At 49.2% G+C, this 16852-nt stretch overlaps 1 protein-coding gene across 1 annotated transcript in view; it reads left to right on the top strand.

Moving 5' to 3' along the window:
* TMEM131L (transmembrane 131 like) overlaps window positions 1–16852 on the top strand; it is a 203978-nt gene that overhangs the window by 162766 nt on the left and 24360 nt on the right. The window contains exon 27 of the mRNA XM_069744093.1: window positions 12102–12229. Coding sequence (XP_069600194.1) covers window positions 12102–12229 — 128 coding nt within the window. The remainder of the gene's footprint in view (window positions 1–12101; window positions 12230–16852) is intronic.

Here is a 16852-nt window from a genome sequence, read left to right on the forward strand (position 1 = left end):
TATAATATATATATAGATATATCTATATGTATATCTATATATATATATATATATATATATATATATATATATATATATATATATATATATATATACATAGATATATATATCTAGATATATCTATATATATATATATATATATATATATATATATATTTATATACATATCTATATCTATCTATCTATATATCTATCTATCTATCTATCTATCTATCTATCTATCTATCTATCTATATATATATATATATATATATATATAATTTTATTTATATAGCGCCAACATATTCCACAGCGCTTTACAAATTATAGAGGGGACTTGTACAGACAATAGACATAAAGAAATCACAGTTCAAAATAGATACCAAGAGGAATGAGGGCCCTGCTCGCAAGCTTACAAACTATGAGGAAAAGGGGAGACACGAGAGGTGGATGGTAACAGTTGCTTTCGTTGTTCGGACCAGCCATAGTGTAAGGCTCGGGTGTTCATGTAAAGCTGCATGACCCAGTTAACAGCCTAAATATGTAACAGTACAGACAGAGGGCTATTAACTGCATAAAGCGTATGAGAACATGTTGCGAGGAACCTGATTGTTTTTTTTGTTTGTTTTTGAATGGGCCACACAGGGATAGTTAGGTTAATGGTTAATGTGTTTAATATAATATGCGTTATATATATATATATATATATATATATATATATATATATATATATATATATATATATATATATATATATATATATATATATATATATATATATATATATATTATAATGCGTTAATATATTTTATATTAGGGGGAGTTTTAAAGCTGATTGTGTGTATGTATGTATGTCCGGGATTGGCATCTGCACCGTCACAGCTACAGCCACATAATTTTGCACACTCACACATCTGGACCCCGAGAGCGTCATAGGCTATGTTGTGAGACAAAATTTTAACCCCACGTTTTCCAATTCCCCAAACAATTTTGCCCTTATCTACATAATGGGGAAAAAGTGAAAGGAAAAGCGTAGGAGGCAAATTGATAGCTGCACCAGATGTGAACAAGGGGGACTTAAAGAATGAGAGCGATGGCACCAAAGAGTATATACCGTACAGTTGCTAAGGTGGGGCCCCGACATGGGACACTCACCACACACAGGGATATGAACACACACACAAAATGCGCCACACACTACCACGTGCTTGAACACATATACCACCCTCAGCACACATTTCACCACACATACACCAACCTCGCCACATAAGTCGAAACACAAAAGTCGCCAATCAAAACTCGCCACGCCCAAAATTTGCCACATGCAAAACTAGGCTCACGCAAAACTCGCCACACGTGCAAAACTCACCTCATGGAAAACGCCACACGCAAAACTTGCACACGCGGAAAAATTGCCACATGCACAAAAGTTGCAACACATGCAAAAGTTGCCTCACACAAAACTTGCACATACTCAAAACGCACCACACATACATAGTTACATAGTTATTAAGGTTGAAGGAAGATTATAAGTCCATCTAGTTCAACCCATAGCCTAACCTAACATGCCCTAACATGTTGATCCAGAGAAAGGCAAAAAAAACCATGTGGCAAAGAGTAAGCTCCACATTGGGGAAAAAAAATCCTTCCCGACTCCACATACGGCAATCAGACTAGTTCCCTGGATCAACGCCCTATCAAGGAATCTAGTGTATATACCCTGTAACATTATACTTTTCCAGAAAGGTATCCAGTCCCCTCTTAAATTTAAGTAATGAATCACTCATTACAACATCATACGGCAGAGAGTTCCATAGTCTCACTGCTCTTACAGTAAAGAACCTGCGTCTGTTATTATGCTTAAACCTTCTTTCTCTATCGCCTTTCATTGGGGGACACAGGAACCATGGGTGTATGCTGCTGCCACTAGGAGGCTGACACTATGCAAATAAAAAGTTAGCTCCTCCTCTGCAGTGTACACCCCACCGACAGGAAGTAGGATCTTCAGTTTAGCTTAGTGTCAGTAGGAGGTGGACACGGGTCTTTCATTAGACCCTTATCTACCTCAATGTGCGTCGTTTCCTTTCAGGTTTTTCCGGAGGGATACAGGGTGAACACCTGTAGTCCCACTATGCGGACTATGAGTACGGCGTGTACTGCCACCCCGTATCCTCATAGATTCCTCTCCAGGACCAAGATCCTAGCACACAAGCGTGCTCAGAAGTCCGGTCCTGGCTCCGTCCCCCACCCACTCGCCCACCAGAGCCTGTCGGTCGGAGGAGACGAGGACGTCCATCAGCTCCGTGGACGTCTCATTCCTTCCAGGTTAGTACCGGCGGGGGATCTTTAGGTGAGTATTTTCCCGCCCCACCCTGTGGCTTCCCTGGATCCCAGAAATAAAAAAAAAAAATCCTATTTAGGGGGGTTTTCTGATGCGAATCGCATCTCTTTTCAGCCGCGCCACTTCCGTGGATGCGGCCTCCCTGTTCCGGCGCGGCTGCCTTTACGGACCACCGCGCCGCTTCTTGTCCAGGCACGCTATCTGCGTGGCCTTGCTCAGGGGGGGGACATTTCCGCCTCGGGTCCTGCAGGCTTCCTAGCCCCAGCTTCAGCGCGGTGGCTTCGGCCCTCAGTGGCTCCCCTGCTCCGGCCGCTGTTTGCGGCCGTTCATTTCTTTTCTGCGTGGTGGCTTTGCGTCGCATCGCTCTGGCCGCTGTATGCGGCCGTTCTTTTCAGCGCGGCGGCTTCCCAGCCGCCACATCGCTTCGGCCCTCTCTGGCTTCCCTGCTCCGGCCGCTGTATGCGGCCGTTCATTTCTATTCAGCGCGGCGGCTTTGCCGGCCGCCGCATCGCTTCGGGCCCACTGCAGCTGCGTCCCTCTGGCTGCTTGCAGTGCTGCTCATCCTCCCTCAGCGCGGCGGCTTGCCAGACCGCCACACCGCTTGGGACCTGCGGCTGCGCTACTCCCGCCGCTGTAGGCGGCCGCTCACCATCGCCTTCTGCGGCGCACGGTTCTCCGCTGCGGCCCTTCCATGCCGGTCACCGATCGCTAATTTAGGCCCCGGCTTCTGCCTGGGCCTACTTCCGTTGCCGGACTCCGCCCCCCTTCCTTGTTCGTCGGGCGGGCTTTTCTCCCGCCCGACAATTTCACTGAGAACCGCCTTTTCTCCTCCCACCGGCGCCATCTTGGGACTCCTGAACCACGAGTCCCCTCCTCCGGAACAAGAGAGTGAGATAGTACAGTGGTAAGGTGTGCAGGCTTGCAAACAGAGAGCTGTGAGTTCGAACCCCAGCAATGAAAGTTAATTTTAAGCAACGCAGATCGATCAAGATTACGGCAGCAGGCCTTACCACCCTCCTGCCTAAGGGTCTATTTCTCGCCGGAGGTCCATACCATCTAGCCGGACAGCTTCCTCCGGATTTCGTCTGCCGTAAGTAGCTCTGCACCGCAGACTGACACTCCGCTATGTCTGTCCTGCAGCAACCCGATTGTTCCCACCGCCCAGGATCCCCCAGCCGATCCGCCCCAGAGTGATACCCATCCCAGGCTGGGCCTCCTCTCTGTCTCAATCGGTGGCCAATTTAACAGGGGTGTCTCAAACCCTGGTTTCCGTGCTGGATAGGTTACCCCTGCAGACCCCCGCAGTAGCCACCGGGTCGCAGGAAGCTCCGTCCAAGCCTTCCAAGGCTAGCTGCAAAAGGTCCAGACAGGAACGCCGGTCTGAGTCCTCTTCTCGCTCCATCTCGCCACTCGGTCCTCCTCTGCGGTCGGCGTCCTCCCGATCCTCATCCGCTGAGTCAGGCGAGGCTTCTCTGATGCGCCTTCGGAGGATAATTTGGGGCCGGATTCGAACCAAATCGCTAACATGAGGGATATGGTTCAAAGCCTCATTGGAGCGACCAATCAGACCTGTGGCATCGAAGATTCCTCTACGAAACCCGCAGATCAGGCGGTTTCGTTTAGACGGTCTAAACTACCTCCCAAGGTATTTGCTCCTCATCCTGAATTCGAGGAGCTTCTGGCCAGAGAGAGCGAATTCGACCAGACGTTCTCAAAGAGACAAGCGTCTTGGAGTCTCATATCTCTTTCCTCCGGATCTCATTGCCAACCGGAATGAGAGGCGTTAGAGAACGACCTCTCCCCCTGTGGATCCGTCGACCGCTAGACTTGCCGCCAACACAGTCCTTACGCTGTCCGGTGGGCGGCTCTGAAAGATTCCATCGATAGGATCATGGAATTCTTCGTGAAGTCGGCCTTCGAAACTGCCGCATCATCCCAATGTCCGGCTTTGGCTTCCTCATGGGTTTCGAAGTCTGTATCTGAGGGGCTAAACAACTCCGTTGGGACATTCAAGCTGGAGCTCCGTCAGGCCGGCTGGCGGAACTTGCCACCCAGATTACTCATGCCGGGGAATAATTTGTTCCCGGGACGTCGCGTCTTCTGCCGCACGGGCGCCCAGTAATGTCGTTGCCAGCTGTCGCACTGTTTGACTCAAGAGTCATCGAAGAAGTCCCTCACTAGCCTGCCTTTTCAAGGTTCACGTCCTTTCGGTTCCAAGCTGGACCAAATTATTAAGGACGCCACTGGTGGCACCAGTCCCCTTCTCCAGACCTCACCTACTTCCTCTTAGGCGGCTACTTTGGTCTTTTCGACCTTTCTCGTAGTTTGCGGCATCAGATTCTTCTTCGCAACTGCAGAGGCCACAAGAGAAGAAGGTTTTCTTCGGCTCACTCTTCCCTGGCGTGCCCGCTACTCCTAAGGTGGATTCTCCAGGTCCAGGACTGGAAGTTCCACTTAGGCATGACCCACGACTAGACCCCAGCCCGTTTCTCAGACTGGGCAACCGTCTCCTGTTCCTCAGGGACGTCTGGGTCTCCTCAGCAGAGGTCGCATGGGCCAGGGCACCTGTTCCCTCTAGACACAAAATCTTCTTTTCACGGTCCTGGGATCGTTTTCTTCAAATCCCAACCTACGAGAGACCCCGCTCTAGTCCCGGTTTTTCTTTACTGCCATTGTTTCCCTCCTTAAATCCGGAGTAATCGTTCCCGTCCCAGAACAGGAACGGTTCACAGGCTTCTCTTCGAATCTTTTTGTACTGACAGAGAATGACAAGGGTCGTCCCAGTCCAGATCTCAATTTGCTGAACAAGAAGTTTCGTCGGAGACACTTCAGGACGATATCCCCTCGTTCAGTAATCGCTTCCATGGAGGCTCAGGAATTTCGGTTTCAGGCTCCCGAAAGTCTATCCATCTTTCCCGACATTCTAACTGTTGCGGGTGGCTCGTCAACAGGAAGAAGTTCCGTCTTGTTCAGCGCCTCGTATCTCCGGGCATGTTCTTCGACACTTGTCGGACCAGAGTCTTCCTTCCCGAAGACAAGATATCCCTCCTTTGTCAGGAAGTTCACTTGCTCCAGGGTTCTCGGCTCCCCTCCTTTCCGATGGGCCTTAAAGGCCCTAAGGAGGTTGGTTGCAACATCGGAAGCAATTTTCCCTTCGCCCGTTTCATTCAAGACTTCTTCAGCAGGCTATTCTATCACAGGGGACAGGTCTGTCTTCTCCCTGCATCGTCCGACCCGGTTTTCTCCCGGGTCAAATGGTTCCTCGACTGGTGGCCGAGGTCACTTCTCTTATCCCAGAGTAGATCCTTCTCAGCATATCCTTCCTTCCAGTTCCCTGGCAGGTGGTGACGACGGGCGCCAGCCCGCTCGGCGGAGGCGCGGGGCTTTGTCTCCTGTTCTTTCAGGGTTGTTGGTCGGCGCAGGAGTCCTCTTTGCCGATCAATGTTCTCGAGTTCCGGATCATCTTTCCGTCTTGCCTTCACTGGGTAAGGATTCTCAGCAGCCTGCCAATTCGAACCCAGACAGACAATGACACAGCAGTGGCATACGTCTACCACCAGGGGTGGACTCGGCGTTCTCTGGCCTCGGCCGAGATTCCAGGATCCTCCTTTGGACAGAGGCAACGGTCCTGGTGAGCTCCGCAGTGCATGTCCCCGGCGTGGACATTTAGGCCGCCGACTTCCTCGGCTTCGAGGGCCTCGCGGCAGGGGAATGGTACTTCAGGAGGTTTCCCGTCAGATTGCTCTTCGATGGGGGACTCCAGAGGTGGACCTCATGGCGTCCCGATTGAACAGGAGGTCCCTCGGGTCGGCCCAGGGTCCCGTGATCCCCTCACAGTGGTGTTGACATTTTGGCCATTCCTTGGTCGCAGTTCCTGCTCCCCTATCGGTTCCCACCCCTTCCATTGCTTTCCAAGCTGTCGAAAAAGATCAAGGCGGGATGGGTGCCGGTCATTCTGATCGTCCCGGATTGACCCTGGAGGTCTTGGTTTGCAGACATCGTCTATCTTCTCGCGGACACCCCTGGTGCCTTCCAAACAGACCCGATCTGCTGTCTCAGGGTCCGATCTGCCACCCGAATTATCGGTCGCTCAGTTTAACGGCGTGGATGTGGACTCCACTGTTTTTAAGAGTGTCCGGCCTTTCGGCCCGGATGAGTCACACTATAATCCAGGCTAGGAAGCCTTCGTCTTCTTCCAGGATCTACTATTGTACCTGGAAGGCTTACTTTCGCTGATGCGAGTCCAACCGCTTTTCACCTATGTCCCTTTTCCCTGCCTTCCATTTGGTTTTCCTTCAGGCAGGACTGGATTCGGGCTTCGCTCTCAGTTCTCAAAAGGGCCAGGTTCCTGCGCTCTTCTTCCCTTTAAGAAGACTTTATCTCCTCAGCCACAGGTTAAGACTTTCCTTCAAGGAGTAGTCCACGCTGTCCCTCCGTTCAGGGCCTCTGTGGATTCATGGGATTTAAAGGTTGTGTTGGTTGTTCTTAGGGGTTCCCCCCTTTGAGCCTCTCAGGGAGTTTTCCCTGTCAGTTCTATCTCGGAAGGTGGCTTTTCTCAGGTCCATCTCTTCGATCCGCCGCGTTTTTGAGTTGACGGCCATTTCCTGCCGTCCTCCTTTCTTGATTTTTCCACCAGGATAAGGTGGTCCCAGGCCTCCGCCTTCCTTCCTTTCTCGAGGTGGTTTTCATCTTTCCACCTCAACGAGGACTTCGTTCTACCTTCCTTTTGTCCAGCTCCGACTCATCCTCTGGAGCGATCGTTGAACAGGCTGGACCTCGTCAGGGCAGTGAGGATCTCCCTGGCTAGCACGGCCGCTTTCCGAAAGATGGATTCTCTTTTCGCCATCCCTGATGGCGTGCGTAGAGGCCTGCCGGCTTCCAAGGCGACGATTGCTCACTCGATCAGAATGGCAATTTTGGAAGCTTACCGGGTCAAGCACAGAGGGCCCCCTCCTGAGATGAAGGCTCACTCTACCCGGGCAGTCGGCGCTTCCAGTGCGGTACGTCACAGGGCTTTCGCCGACGGCTTTGCAAAGCGGCAACCTGGTCTTCCATCCACACGTTTCGCCGAACTACGGCCGACTCCAGCCTGGGCAGAAGGATCCTGCAGGCGGCAGTGGTGAGTCCTCTGGCCTGATGGAAGTCTGTTTTTTCCCACCCCAGGGACTGCTTTGGGACGTCCCACGGTTCCTGTGTCCCCCAATGAAAGGCGATAGAGAAAACAGGATTTTTGGTTGCTTACCGTAAAATCTGTTTCTCGGAGCCTTCATTGGGGGACACAGCACCCTCCCAAGTTGAACAGCTCTGTTTACTGTCTACGTTTGAGTTCTTTGAACACTCTGAGTGTTTGAAGCTGTTAATCTGTGAAGCGCCATGGATTTTGTTGGCGCTATATAAAGTTTATTATTATTATATTATCCTTCTCTTTTACACGTTGCTTCTCCTACTGCTTTCTCACTAACTGAAGATCCTACTTCCTGTCGGTGGGGTGTACACTGCAGAGGAGGAGCTAACTTTTTATTTGCATAGTGTCAGCCTCCTAGTGGCAGCAGCATACACCCATGGTTCCTGTGTCCCCCAATGAAGGCTCCGAGAAACAGATTTTACGGTAAGCAACCAAAAATCCTGTTTTCCTCCAGACGTAGAGGATGCCCCCTTGTCCCTGTTTCAGGTCTATGATTAAAAAGATCATCAGAAAGGTCTTTGTACTGTCCCCTCATATATTTATATATTAAAATAAGATTACCCCTTAGTCTTCGTTTTTCCAAACTAAATAGCCCCAAGTGTAATAACCTATCTTGGTATTGCAGACCCCCCCCCAGTCCTCTAATAACCTTGGTCGCTCTTCTAGTTCAGCTATGTCTTTCTTATACACCGGAGACCAGAACTGTGCACAGTATTCTAAGTGTGGTCAAACAAGTGACTTGTATAGAGGTAAAATTATGTTCTCCTCATGAGCATCTATGCCTCTTTTAATGCATCCCATTATTTTATTTGCCTTTGTAGCAGCTGCCTGACACTGGCCACTGAATATGAGTTTGTCATCCACCCATACACCCAGGTCTTTTTCATTGACGGTTTTGCCCAGAGTTTTAGAATTAAGCACATAGTTATACATCTTATTACTTCTACCCAAGTGCATGACCTTACATTTATCCCCATTAAAGCTCATTTGCCATTTATCAGCCCAAGCTTCTAGTTTACATAAATCATCCTGTAATATAAAATTGTCCATGCGCAACTCGCCACACAAAACACGTAACACACACAAAACTCGCCATGCGCAAAACTTGCTGCACCTGTCACATGCAACTTGACACACAAAAAGTTGCTACACGCATGTCGCCACACAAAACTCATCTCACAAAAGTCGCTACATGCATGTCGCCACATGCAACTAATTTTTTGGAAATCCCACCGTTGTAATGAAAATAATTTTTTGAACACAAGGATTAATTAAGAAATGAAAGACAATTCTTTGAACAGTAGTGTGCCGGAGTTTCTTTATATATACTTTATATATGCCACACGCAACTCAACACACACAACTTGACACATGAAACTCGCCCTAAAACACACACAAGTCTGGTATTATCCTTCAAAAATAAAAATCTGATTAATAAGCAGACAAACTACAAGAGCAACAAATGTACCATATAGGAAATACGGCAGCTGTCAGTCACATGACCTGTCTATTATGTGTATGTGTGAGCTAATATATACTGCCAGGGGGGAGTGCTTCCTGTTGGCTGGGGATTTATCAGGCTGCCAATAGCAACCAATCACAGCTCAGCTTCTATTTTGCTACACTTAATTAATCTGAGCTCTGATTGGTTAACCCCTTCATGACCTTGGGATTTTCGTTTTTCCGTGTTTGTTTTTCGCTCCCCTCCTTCCCAGAGCCAGGACTTTTTTTATCTTTCCATCAGCCATGTGAGGGCTCATTTTTTCGCGGGACGAGTTGTACTTTTGAACAACATCATTGGTTTTACCATGTCGTGTACTAGGAAACTGGAAAAAAATTCCAAGTGTGGTGAAATTGCAAAAAAAGTGCAATCCCACACTTGTTTTTTGCTTGGCTTTTTTGCTAGGTTCACTAAATGCTAATAACTGACCTGATATTATGATTCTCCAGGTCACTACGAGTTCATAGACACCAAACATGTCTAGGTTATTTTTTATCTAAGCGGTGAAAAAAAATTCCAAGCTTTGCTAAAAAAAAAAAAAAAAAAATTGTGCCATTTTCCGATACCCGTAGCGTCTCCACTTTTTGTGATCTGGGGTCAGGTGAGGGCTTATTTTTTGCGTTCCAAGCTGACGTTTTTATTGATACCACTTTTGTGCAGATATGTTATTTTGATCGTCCGTTATTGCATTTTAATGCAATGTTGCAGCGACCAAAAAAGCGTAATTCTGGTGTTTCTAATTTTTTTCTCGCTACGCTATTTAGCGATCAGGTTAATGCTTTTTTTTTTTTACTGATCGGGCGATTCTGAACGTGGCGATACCAAATATGTGTAGGTTTGATTTTTTTTATTTTTATTTTGAATGGGGCGAAGGGGGGTGATTTAAACTTTTATATATATTTTTTTTTTTTTCATTTTTTTTTTTTTTTACCTTTGCCATGTTTCAATAGCCTCCATGGGAGGCTAGAAGCTGGCACAAATCGATCAGCTCTGCTACACAGCAGCGATCATCAGATCGCTGCTATGTAGCTGAAATGCAGGTGTGCTATGAGCGCCGACCACCGGGTGGCGCTCACAGCAAACCAGCATCAGTAACCATAGAGGTCTCAAGGACCTCTATGGTTACTATGCAGAAGCATCGCTGACCCTCGATCATGTGACGGGGGTCAGCGATGCGCTCATTTTCGGCCTGATGGCTGGAAGCGCCGGTTAAATGCCGCTGTCTGCGTTTGACAGCGGCATTTAACTAGTTAATAGCGACAGGTGAATCGCGATTTCACCCGCCACTATTGCGGGCACACGTCAGCTGTTCAAAACTGCTGACATGTCCCGGCTTTGATGCGGGCTCACCGCCGGAGCCTGCATCAAAGCGAGGGTTCTGACCTCGGACGTACTATCCCGTCCGAGGGCAGAATGGGGTTAATATAGGCAACAAAGGACATTCTTAGTATAACAAAGTTTGTGTGGGGTAGTAGCATGTCAGGGTGTGTTAGTGGAAAGGCTGATGTCAGTAACATTACCTCTATGTGAGAGGATATAGAAACTGCCAGTTACAGACTATTTTTACCACAATAATGCCTCATAAGTAAAGGTATTCCATGGCACGAATGTCAGCTGATGCGAAAAGAAAAGCTGCATTACGGGCCAATGAAAAATGTGAAGACCGAGAAACAAGGCTGACACGCATGAGAACAAGAGCTGCTTCCTCAAGAGCCAATGAACTTTCTGCGCAGAGGGAATCGAGGCTTGCAGACAAGAGAACAAGAGCTGCTTCCTCTAGGGCCAATGAACTTCATTTTTGCCTTTTAATAATTACATTTCTATTTATTTGTTTTGTGGTTTTTGTGTGCAGAATAAATTTTATTCACATTCTATTTTGCTAACAGCATTTATTAACCTGTGCGAAGCTGGGTAGTACAGCTAGTATACATATATAATATATACACACATATATATAATAAATATATATATATATGTATTTGGAGGGACATAAGTTATTTTGCTGGATGCATGTCTTGCTTGGGTTGTGTTGAGCTCTTATATCTGTAGCACCCTACTTTTTTACTTTTTGTGATGCCAGTCCCAATCAGTCTGTTACATGTTGTAGATGTCACTTCACCCACCGCTGCATCCTTGCTAATACCAGCACGGTGGCTCAGTGGTTAGCACTGCAGCCTTGTAGCGCTGGGTTCCTGAGTTCAAATCCCACCAAGGACAACATGTGCAAGGAGCTGTGTATGTTCTCCCCTTATTTGCTTGGATTTCCTTCCACACACTAAAGACATAGGGGTTCACGCTTGAGATTCCCTGTGGGGGACAGTGACATCTGTAGAGTGCTGTGGAACGAATGGCCCTATATGTGAGTAAAATACAAATATTTCCAGTGGGTGGCAGTAGAGAGGCTTCGGTAAGTTACTATTGCTTGTTTTGCCATTTTAAAGCAAGCAGCGAATTCCCCATATTTTTCTTAACAAAACCAGACAACCCCTCTAATACATTTTCGTGCGTAGTAAATAGTGGCTCAGGACATAAAAAAAGTGGCCAGCAGAGCGACTGACCATAAGAGTCATAAGACCAATGCAACGTAAGCTTTAAATTGGCAAAGTAAGCATTACATACCGTAACTATTGAATAACGTTCCTGGTTGTTCTAGTCGCATGCTTGTTTGTTTTGGTCAACCAGGCATAATATATTGATGGATAATGGGAGATGAGCGGCTGCCGGATTCGTCTGACACCGTTAATCACAGTAAAATGAGCTGATGTGAAATCCAACATGCCCGTTATTCATACAGTGAGGAGACCTTCTAAGCCTCATTCCGAAGCCAAAGAAAGTGCAGTTGGTGTCCTGTGAGATTTGTGTGATTCCTGCATGTAACAGACATGAAGTAATATGTATCCTAAAGGTGCAGTTTGTTTTACTTTACAGCAAGAACCGCGAGAGATGATCCCATCTACTTGTAAAACCGGATTGTATGGATTGTTTCTTCTCCACCCTTGCTTTGTATTAACAGTTTACATTTGTGATGTTCGTTGCAGTGCCCTTTCCCATAATCTTGTGCCTCTGTTACTTATACACTGTGTGTTTCTCTTTAGAATGAAGAGCCATTTCGGAAAAAGAGTCCAGTGGAAAAAAGAGACGGAATATTTCCAAATTTTAATTGGAATAAAAACAGAGCCTGTGCCAGGAAAAATAAGAAAAAGAACAGCGTCTTCCCTGCAAGGTGCCCGCTGCAACACTTCAGTAGATACCAGCCGGTCACAGTGGCTTTCGCTTCCTGTTTCTAAGGGCGTCATTAGTGCATGCAGGGCTATGACTTCTGGGTTTCCATACCTTACTACTTTATAGCTATTTTAACAAAACGTGTGTACATCGCTCCCCAGCCACCACATATGCAGGATCAGTACGGTCCTTCCGCTGCATAATAGGACTTTTATCTAGTATTTTATTCATCAGAAGCACCCCGCATGCACTAAGGACACCCTTAATCGCAGTTTTCTCCTTCGCCTCATTGGGGGACACAGACCGTGTAGGGTGTATGCTGCTGCCAATAGGAGGCTGACACTAAGTGATACAAAAAAAAAGTGATCTCCTCCCCTGCAGTATACACCCTCCTGCTGGCTCTCGGCTCCTCCCCTGCAGTATACACCCTCCTGCTGGCTCTCAGCTCCTCCCCTGCAGTGTACTCCCTCCTGCTGGCTCTCGGCTCCTCCCCTGCAGTATACACCCTCCTGCTGGCTCTCAGCTCCTCCCCTGCAGTATACACCCTCCTGCTGGCTCTCAGCTCCTCCCCTGCAGTATACACCCTCCTGCTGGCTCTCAGCTCCTCCCCTGCAGTGTACTCCCTCCTGCTGGCTCTCGGCTCCTCCCCTGCAGTATACACCCTCCTGCTGGCTCTCGGCTCCTCCCATGCAGTATACACCCTCCTGCTGGCTCTCAGCTCCTCCCCTGCAGTGTACTCCCTCCTGCTGGCTCTCGGCTCCTCCCCTGCAGTATACACCCTCCTGCTGGCTCTCAGCTCCTCCCCTGCAGTATACACCCTCCTGCTGGCTCTCAGCTCCTCCCCTGCAGTATACACCCTCCTGCTGGCTCTCAGCTCCTCCCCTGCAGTGTACTCCCTCCTGCTGGCTCTCGGCTCCTCCCCTGCAGTATACACCCTCCTGCTGGCTCTCGGCTCCTCCCATGCAGTATACACCCTCCTGCTGGCTCTCAGCTCCTCCCCTGCAGTGTACTCCCTCCTGCTGGCTCTCGGCTCCTCCCCTGCAGTATACACCCTCCTGCTGGCTCTCAGCTCCTCCCCTGCAGTATACACCCTCCTGCTGGCTCTCAGCTCCTCCCCTGCAGTATACACCCTCCTGCTGGCTCTCAGCTCCTCCCCTGCAGTGTACTCCCTCTTGCTGGCTCTCGGCTCCTCCCCTGCAGTATACACCCTCCTGCTGGCTCTCGGCTCCTACCCTGCAGTATACACCCTCCTGCTGGCTCTCGGCTCCTCCCCTGCAGTATACACCCTCCTGCTGGCTCTCGGCTCCTACCCTGCAGTATACACCCTCCTGCTGGCTCTCAGCTCCTCCCCTGCAGTGTACTCCCTCCTGCTGGCTCTGTGCTCCTCCCCTGCAGTATACACCCTCCTGCTGGCTCCCGGCTCCTCCCCTGCAGTATACGCCCTCCTGCTGGCTCTCGGCTCCTCCCCTGCAGTATACGCCCTCCTGCTGGCTCTCGGCTCCTCCCCTGCAGTATACACCCTCCTGCTGGCTCTCTGCTCCTCCCCTGCAGTATACACCCTCCTGCTGGCTCTCGGCTCCTACCCTGCAGTATACACCCTCCTGCTGGCTCTCGGCTCCTCTCCTGCAGTATACACCCTCCTGCTGACTCTCGGCTCCTCCCCTGCAGTATACACCTTCCTGCTGGCTCTCAGCTAACCAGTTCTTGCTTAGTGTCTGTAGGAGGCACATGGGTCTGTTTCAGACCCCAACGTTTTTATTTTATTGTTTACTTTTCTGTAAATTTTTATTTTTTAATTAACGGAGTGAAGGGGGCGACGGTTCCTTTCAAGGTTCCGATCTCCCCCGAACCATCAACAGGCGAGCACGGCGAGTATACCTCCTCGTACCTTCTCCTGCGACGTGGGAAGCCATGCCTGAGCTCACTTCAGGGGCGACGGTTCCTTTCATGGTCCCGATCTCCCCACAGCAGGCGACCACATGGAGTGTCGCCTCCATGTATCCTCTCCTGGAGCCAGGCCTAATGCCGGACAACTGGCCCTGTCCACCCGGACTGAACTCCGTGGCTGTACAGAGGCCCCCCTCTATGGCGTCCGAGCAGCCCCCACTGTCCCACCACTGTGAAAGCGGATGGCACAAGGAGGCGGACGGTTCCTCTCCACCTCCCTAACAAACGGATGATGGATTGCGGTTTATCCCTGCACCGTCCACGCTGCTCAGAACAGCGCTGAAACCCACATCCGCGGCGGCTCCATGCCGGGACGCGCATCAATGGTGAGTGGATCCATCTTCAGAGGGATATCCACATGCTGACAGGCAGCCTCAGCCACTTCCCTGTGGCCCACCTCTCTGAGGTAACGCTCTGGATGGCTGCAACCCTGGCTTCGGCCGATTTGTAGGCCGCATCCTGGAAGTCTTGCCTGGAACGACCCACTGGTGACTTCCGCCGGCTACAGAAATTTAGGCCCTGGCTTAGGCCTATTCAACATTGTGTCTGTGGCTCCGCCCCCCAAATTGGCGCTTCTCGCTCTCTGCGAGATTTTATCAACTCTGCAGCTCCCGGTGGCCATCTTGATCCACCCGGCCAGCTCACACTGGGGTGACAGTATTTTTGCATTAAAGGGGCACATCGACTCTACATCAGTACCCGGGTAAGGAAGTACCTGGTCTTAAAGGCACATGACTAGTATTTCCTGGTCTTAAAAGCACATGACCAGTATTCCCTGGTCTTAAAGGCATGTGGCCAGGATTCCCAGTCTTAAAGGCGCATGACCAGTATTCCCTGGTCTTAAAGGCGCATGACCAGTATTCCCTGGTCTTAAAGGTGCATGACCAGTTTTATCTGGTCTTAAAGGTGCATGACCAGTATTCTCTGGTCTTAAAGGCACATGACCAGTATTTCCTGGTCTTAAAAGCACATGACCAGTATTCCCTGGTCTTAAAGGCATGTGGCCAGGATTCCCAGTCTTAAAGGCGCATGACCAGTATTCCCTGGTCTTAAAGGCGCATGACCAGTATTCCCTGGGTGCATGACCAGTTTTCTCTGGTCTTAAAGGTGCATGACCAGTATTCCCTGGTCTTAAAGGTGCATGACCAGTTTTCTCTGGTCTTAAAGGTGCATGACCAGTTTTCTCTGGTCTTAAAGGTGCATGACCAGTATTCTCTGGTCTTAAAGGTGCATGTCCAGTATTCTCTGGTCTTAAAGGTGCATGACCAGTATTCTCTGGTCTTAAAGGTGCATGACCAGTATTCTCTGGTCTTAAAGGTGCATGACCAGTATTCTCTGGTCTTAAAGGTGAATGACCAGTATTCCCTGGACTTAAAGGTGCATGACCAGTATTCTCTGGTCTTAAAGGTGCATGACCAGTATTCTCTGGTCTTAAAGGTGCATGACCAGTATTCTCTGGTCTTAAAGGTGCATGACCAGTATTCTCTGGTCTTAAAGGTGCATGACCAGTATTCCCTGGTCTTAAAGGTGCATGACCAGTATTCCCTGGTCCTAAAGGTGCATGACCAGTATTCCCTGCTCTTAAAGGTGCATGACCAGTATTCCCTGCTCTTAAAGGTGCATGACCAGTATTCTCTGGTCTTAAAGGTGCATGACCAGTATTCTCTGGTCTTAAAGGTGCATGACCAGTATTCTCTGGTCTTAAAGGTGCATGACCAGTATTCTCTGGTCTTAAAGGTGCACGACCAGTATTCTCTGGTCTTAAAGGTGCATGACCAGTATTCTCTGGTCTTAAAGGCGCATGACCAGTATTCCCCGGTCTTAAAGGCGCATGGCCAGTATTCCCCGGTCTTAAAGGCGCATGGCCAGTATTCCCTGGTCTTAAAGGTGCATGACCAGTATTTCCTGGTCTTAAAGGCGCATGACCAGTATTCCCTGGTCTTAAAGGTGCATGACCAGTATTCCCTGGTCTTAAAGGCGCTTGATCAGTCCGAGGAGCCCTCCGCCGCCGACCCCAGCTTTATCCTCTAGTTCTCCTCAGTGGACTTCTTCACTGACCAATCCATGGTTCTCGGACCAAGAGATTGAATCCCTCTGTGTACCCTCTGTGTTTGGAGTGCTCGCAGGACCAATATACATGGTCCCTATCCTACATGGGAGCCATCGGCTAGCAGGGGCCGCAAGTATTCTAGAAACATACAGGCATCTAGAAAACTGAAGTTTTTCATTTCCTGCTCCCTCACCAATGATTTGATGACAACAAGGCTCTGAATATGGATTGGATATTGCCTGAGCTTGCCAGAGCTTCAGAGACTAAACTCCCTCGAGAGCATTTGCCATTCAATTCGGATAAGCGATTCACTGGACAGAAGCCTCTACGTGGGATGCCATGCCTGGCCTGTTTTTTAAGGGTGACGGGTCCTTTAAAGGGCACCGATCTCCCCACACCATCAACAGACGAGCACACGGAGTGTCGTCTCCATGTTTCCTCTTCTGCATCCAGGCCTAACGCCAGACAATCTGTCCTGTCCACCTGGAGACCTGAACTCTGTGGACATATAGAGGCACCCTTTTTGGCGTACGAGCTCCCCCCTCTGCATCACCACTATTTAGTGGATGATGCAAGAGGGCGGACAATTCCTCTCCACTTCCTGTTAAGAGGTTGATGGATCGAGGG

Source organism: Ranitomeya imitator, chromosome 1, assembly GCF_032444005.1.
Source record: "Ranitomeya imitator isolate aRanImi1 chromosome 1, aRanImi1.pri, whole genome shotgun sequence".
Taxonomy (NCBI): domain Eukaryota; kingdom Metazoa; phylum Chordata; class Amphibia; order Anura; family Dendrobatidae; genus Ranitomeya; species Ranitomeya imitator.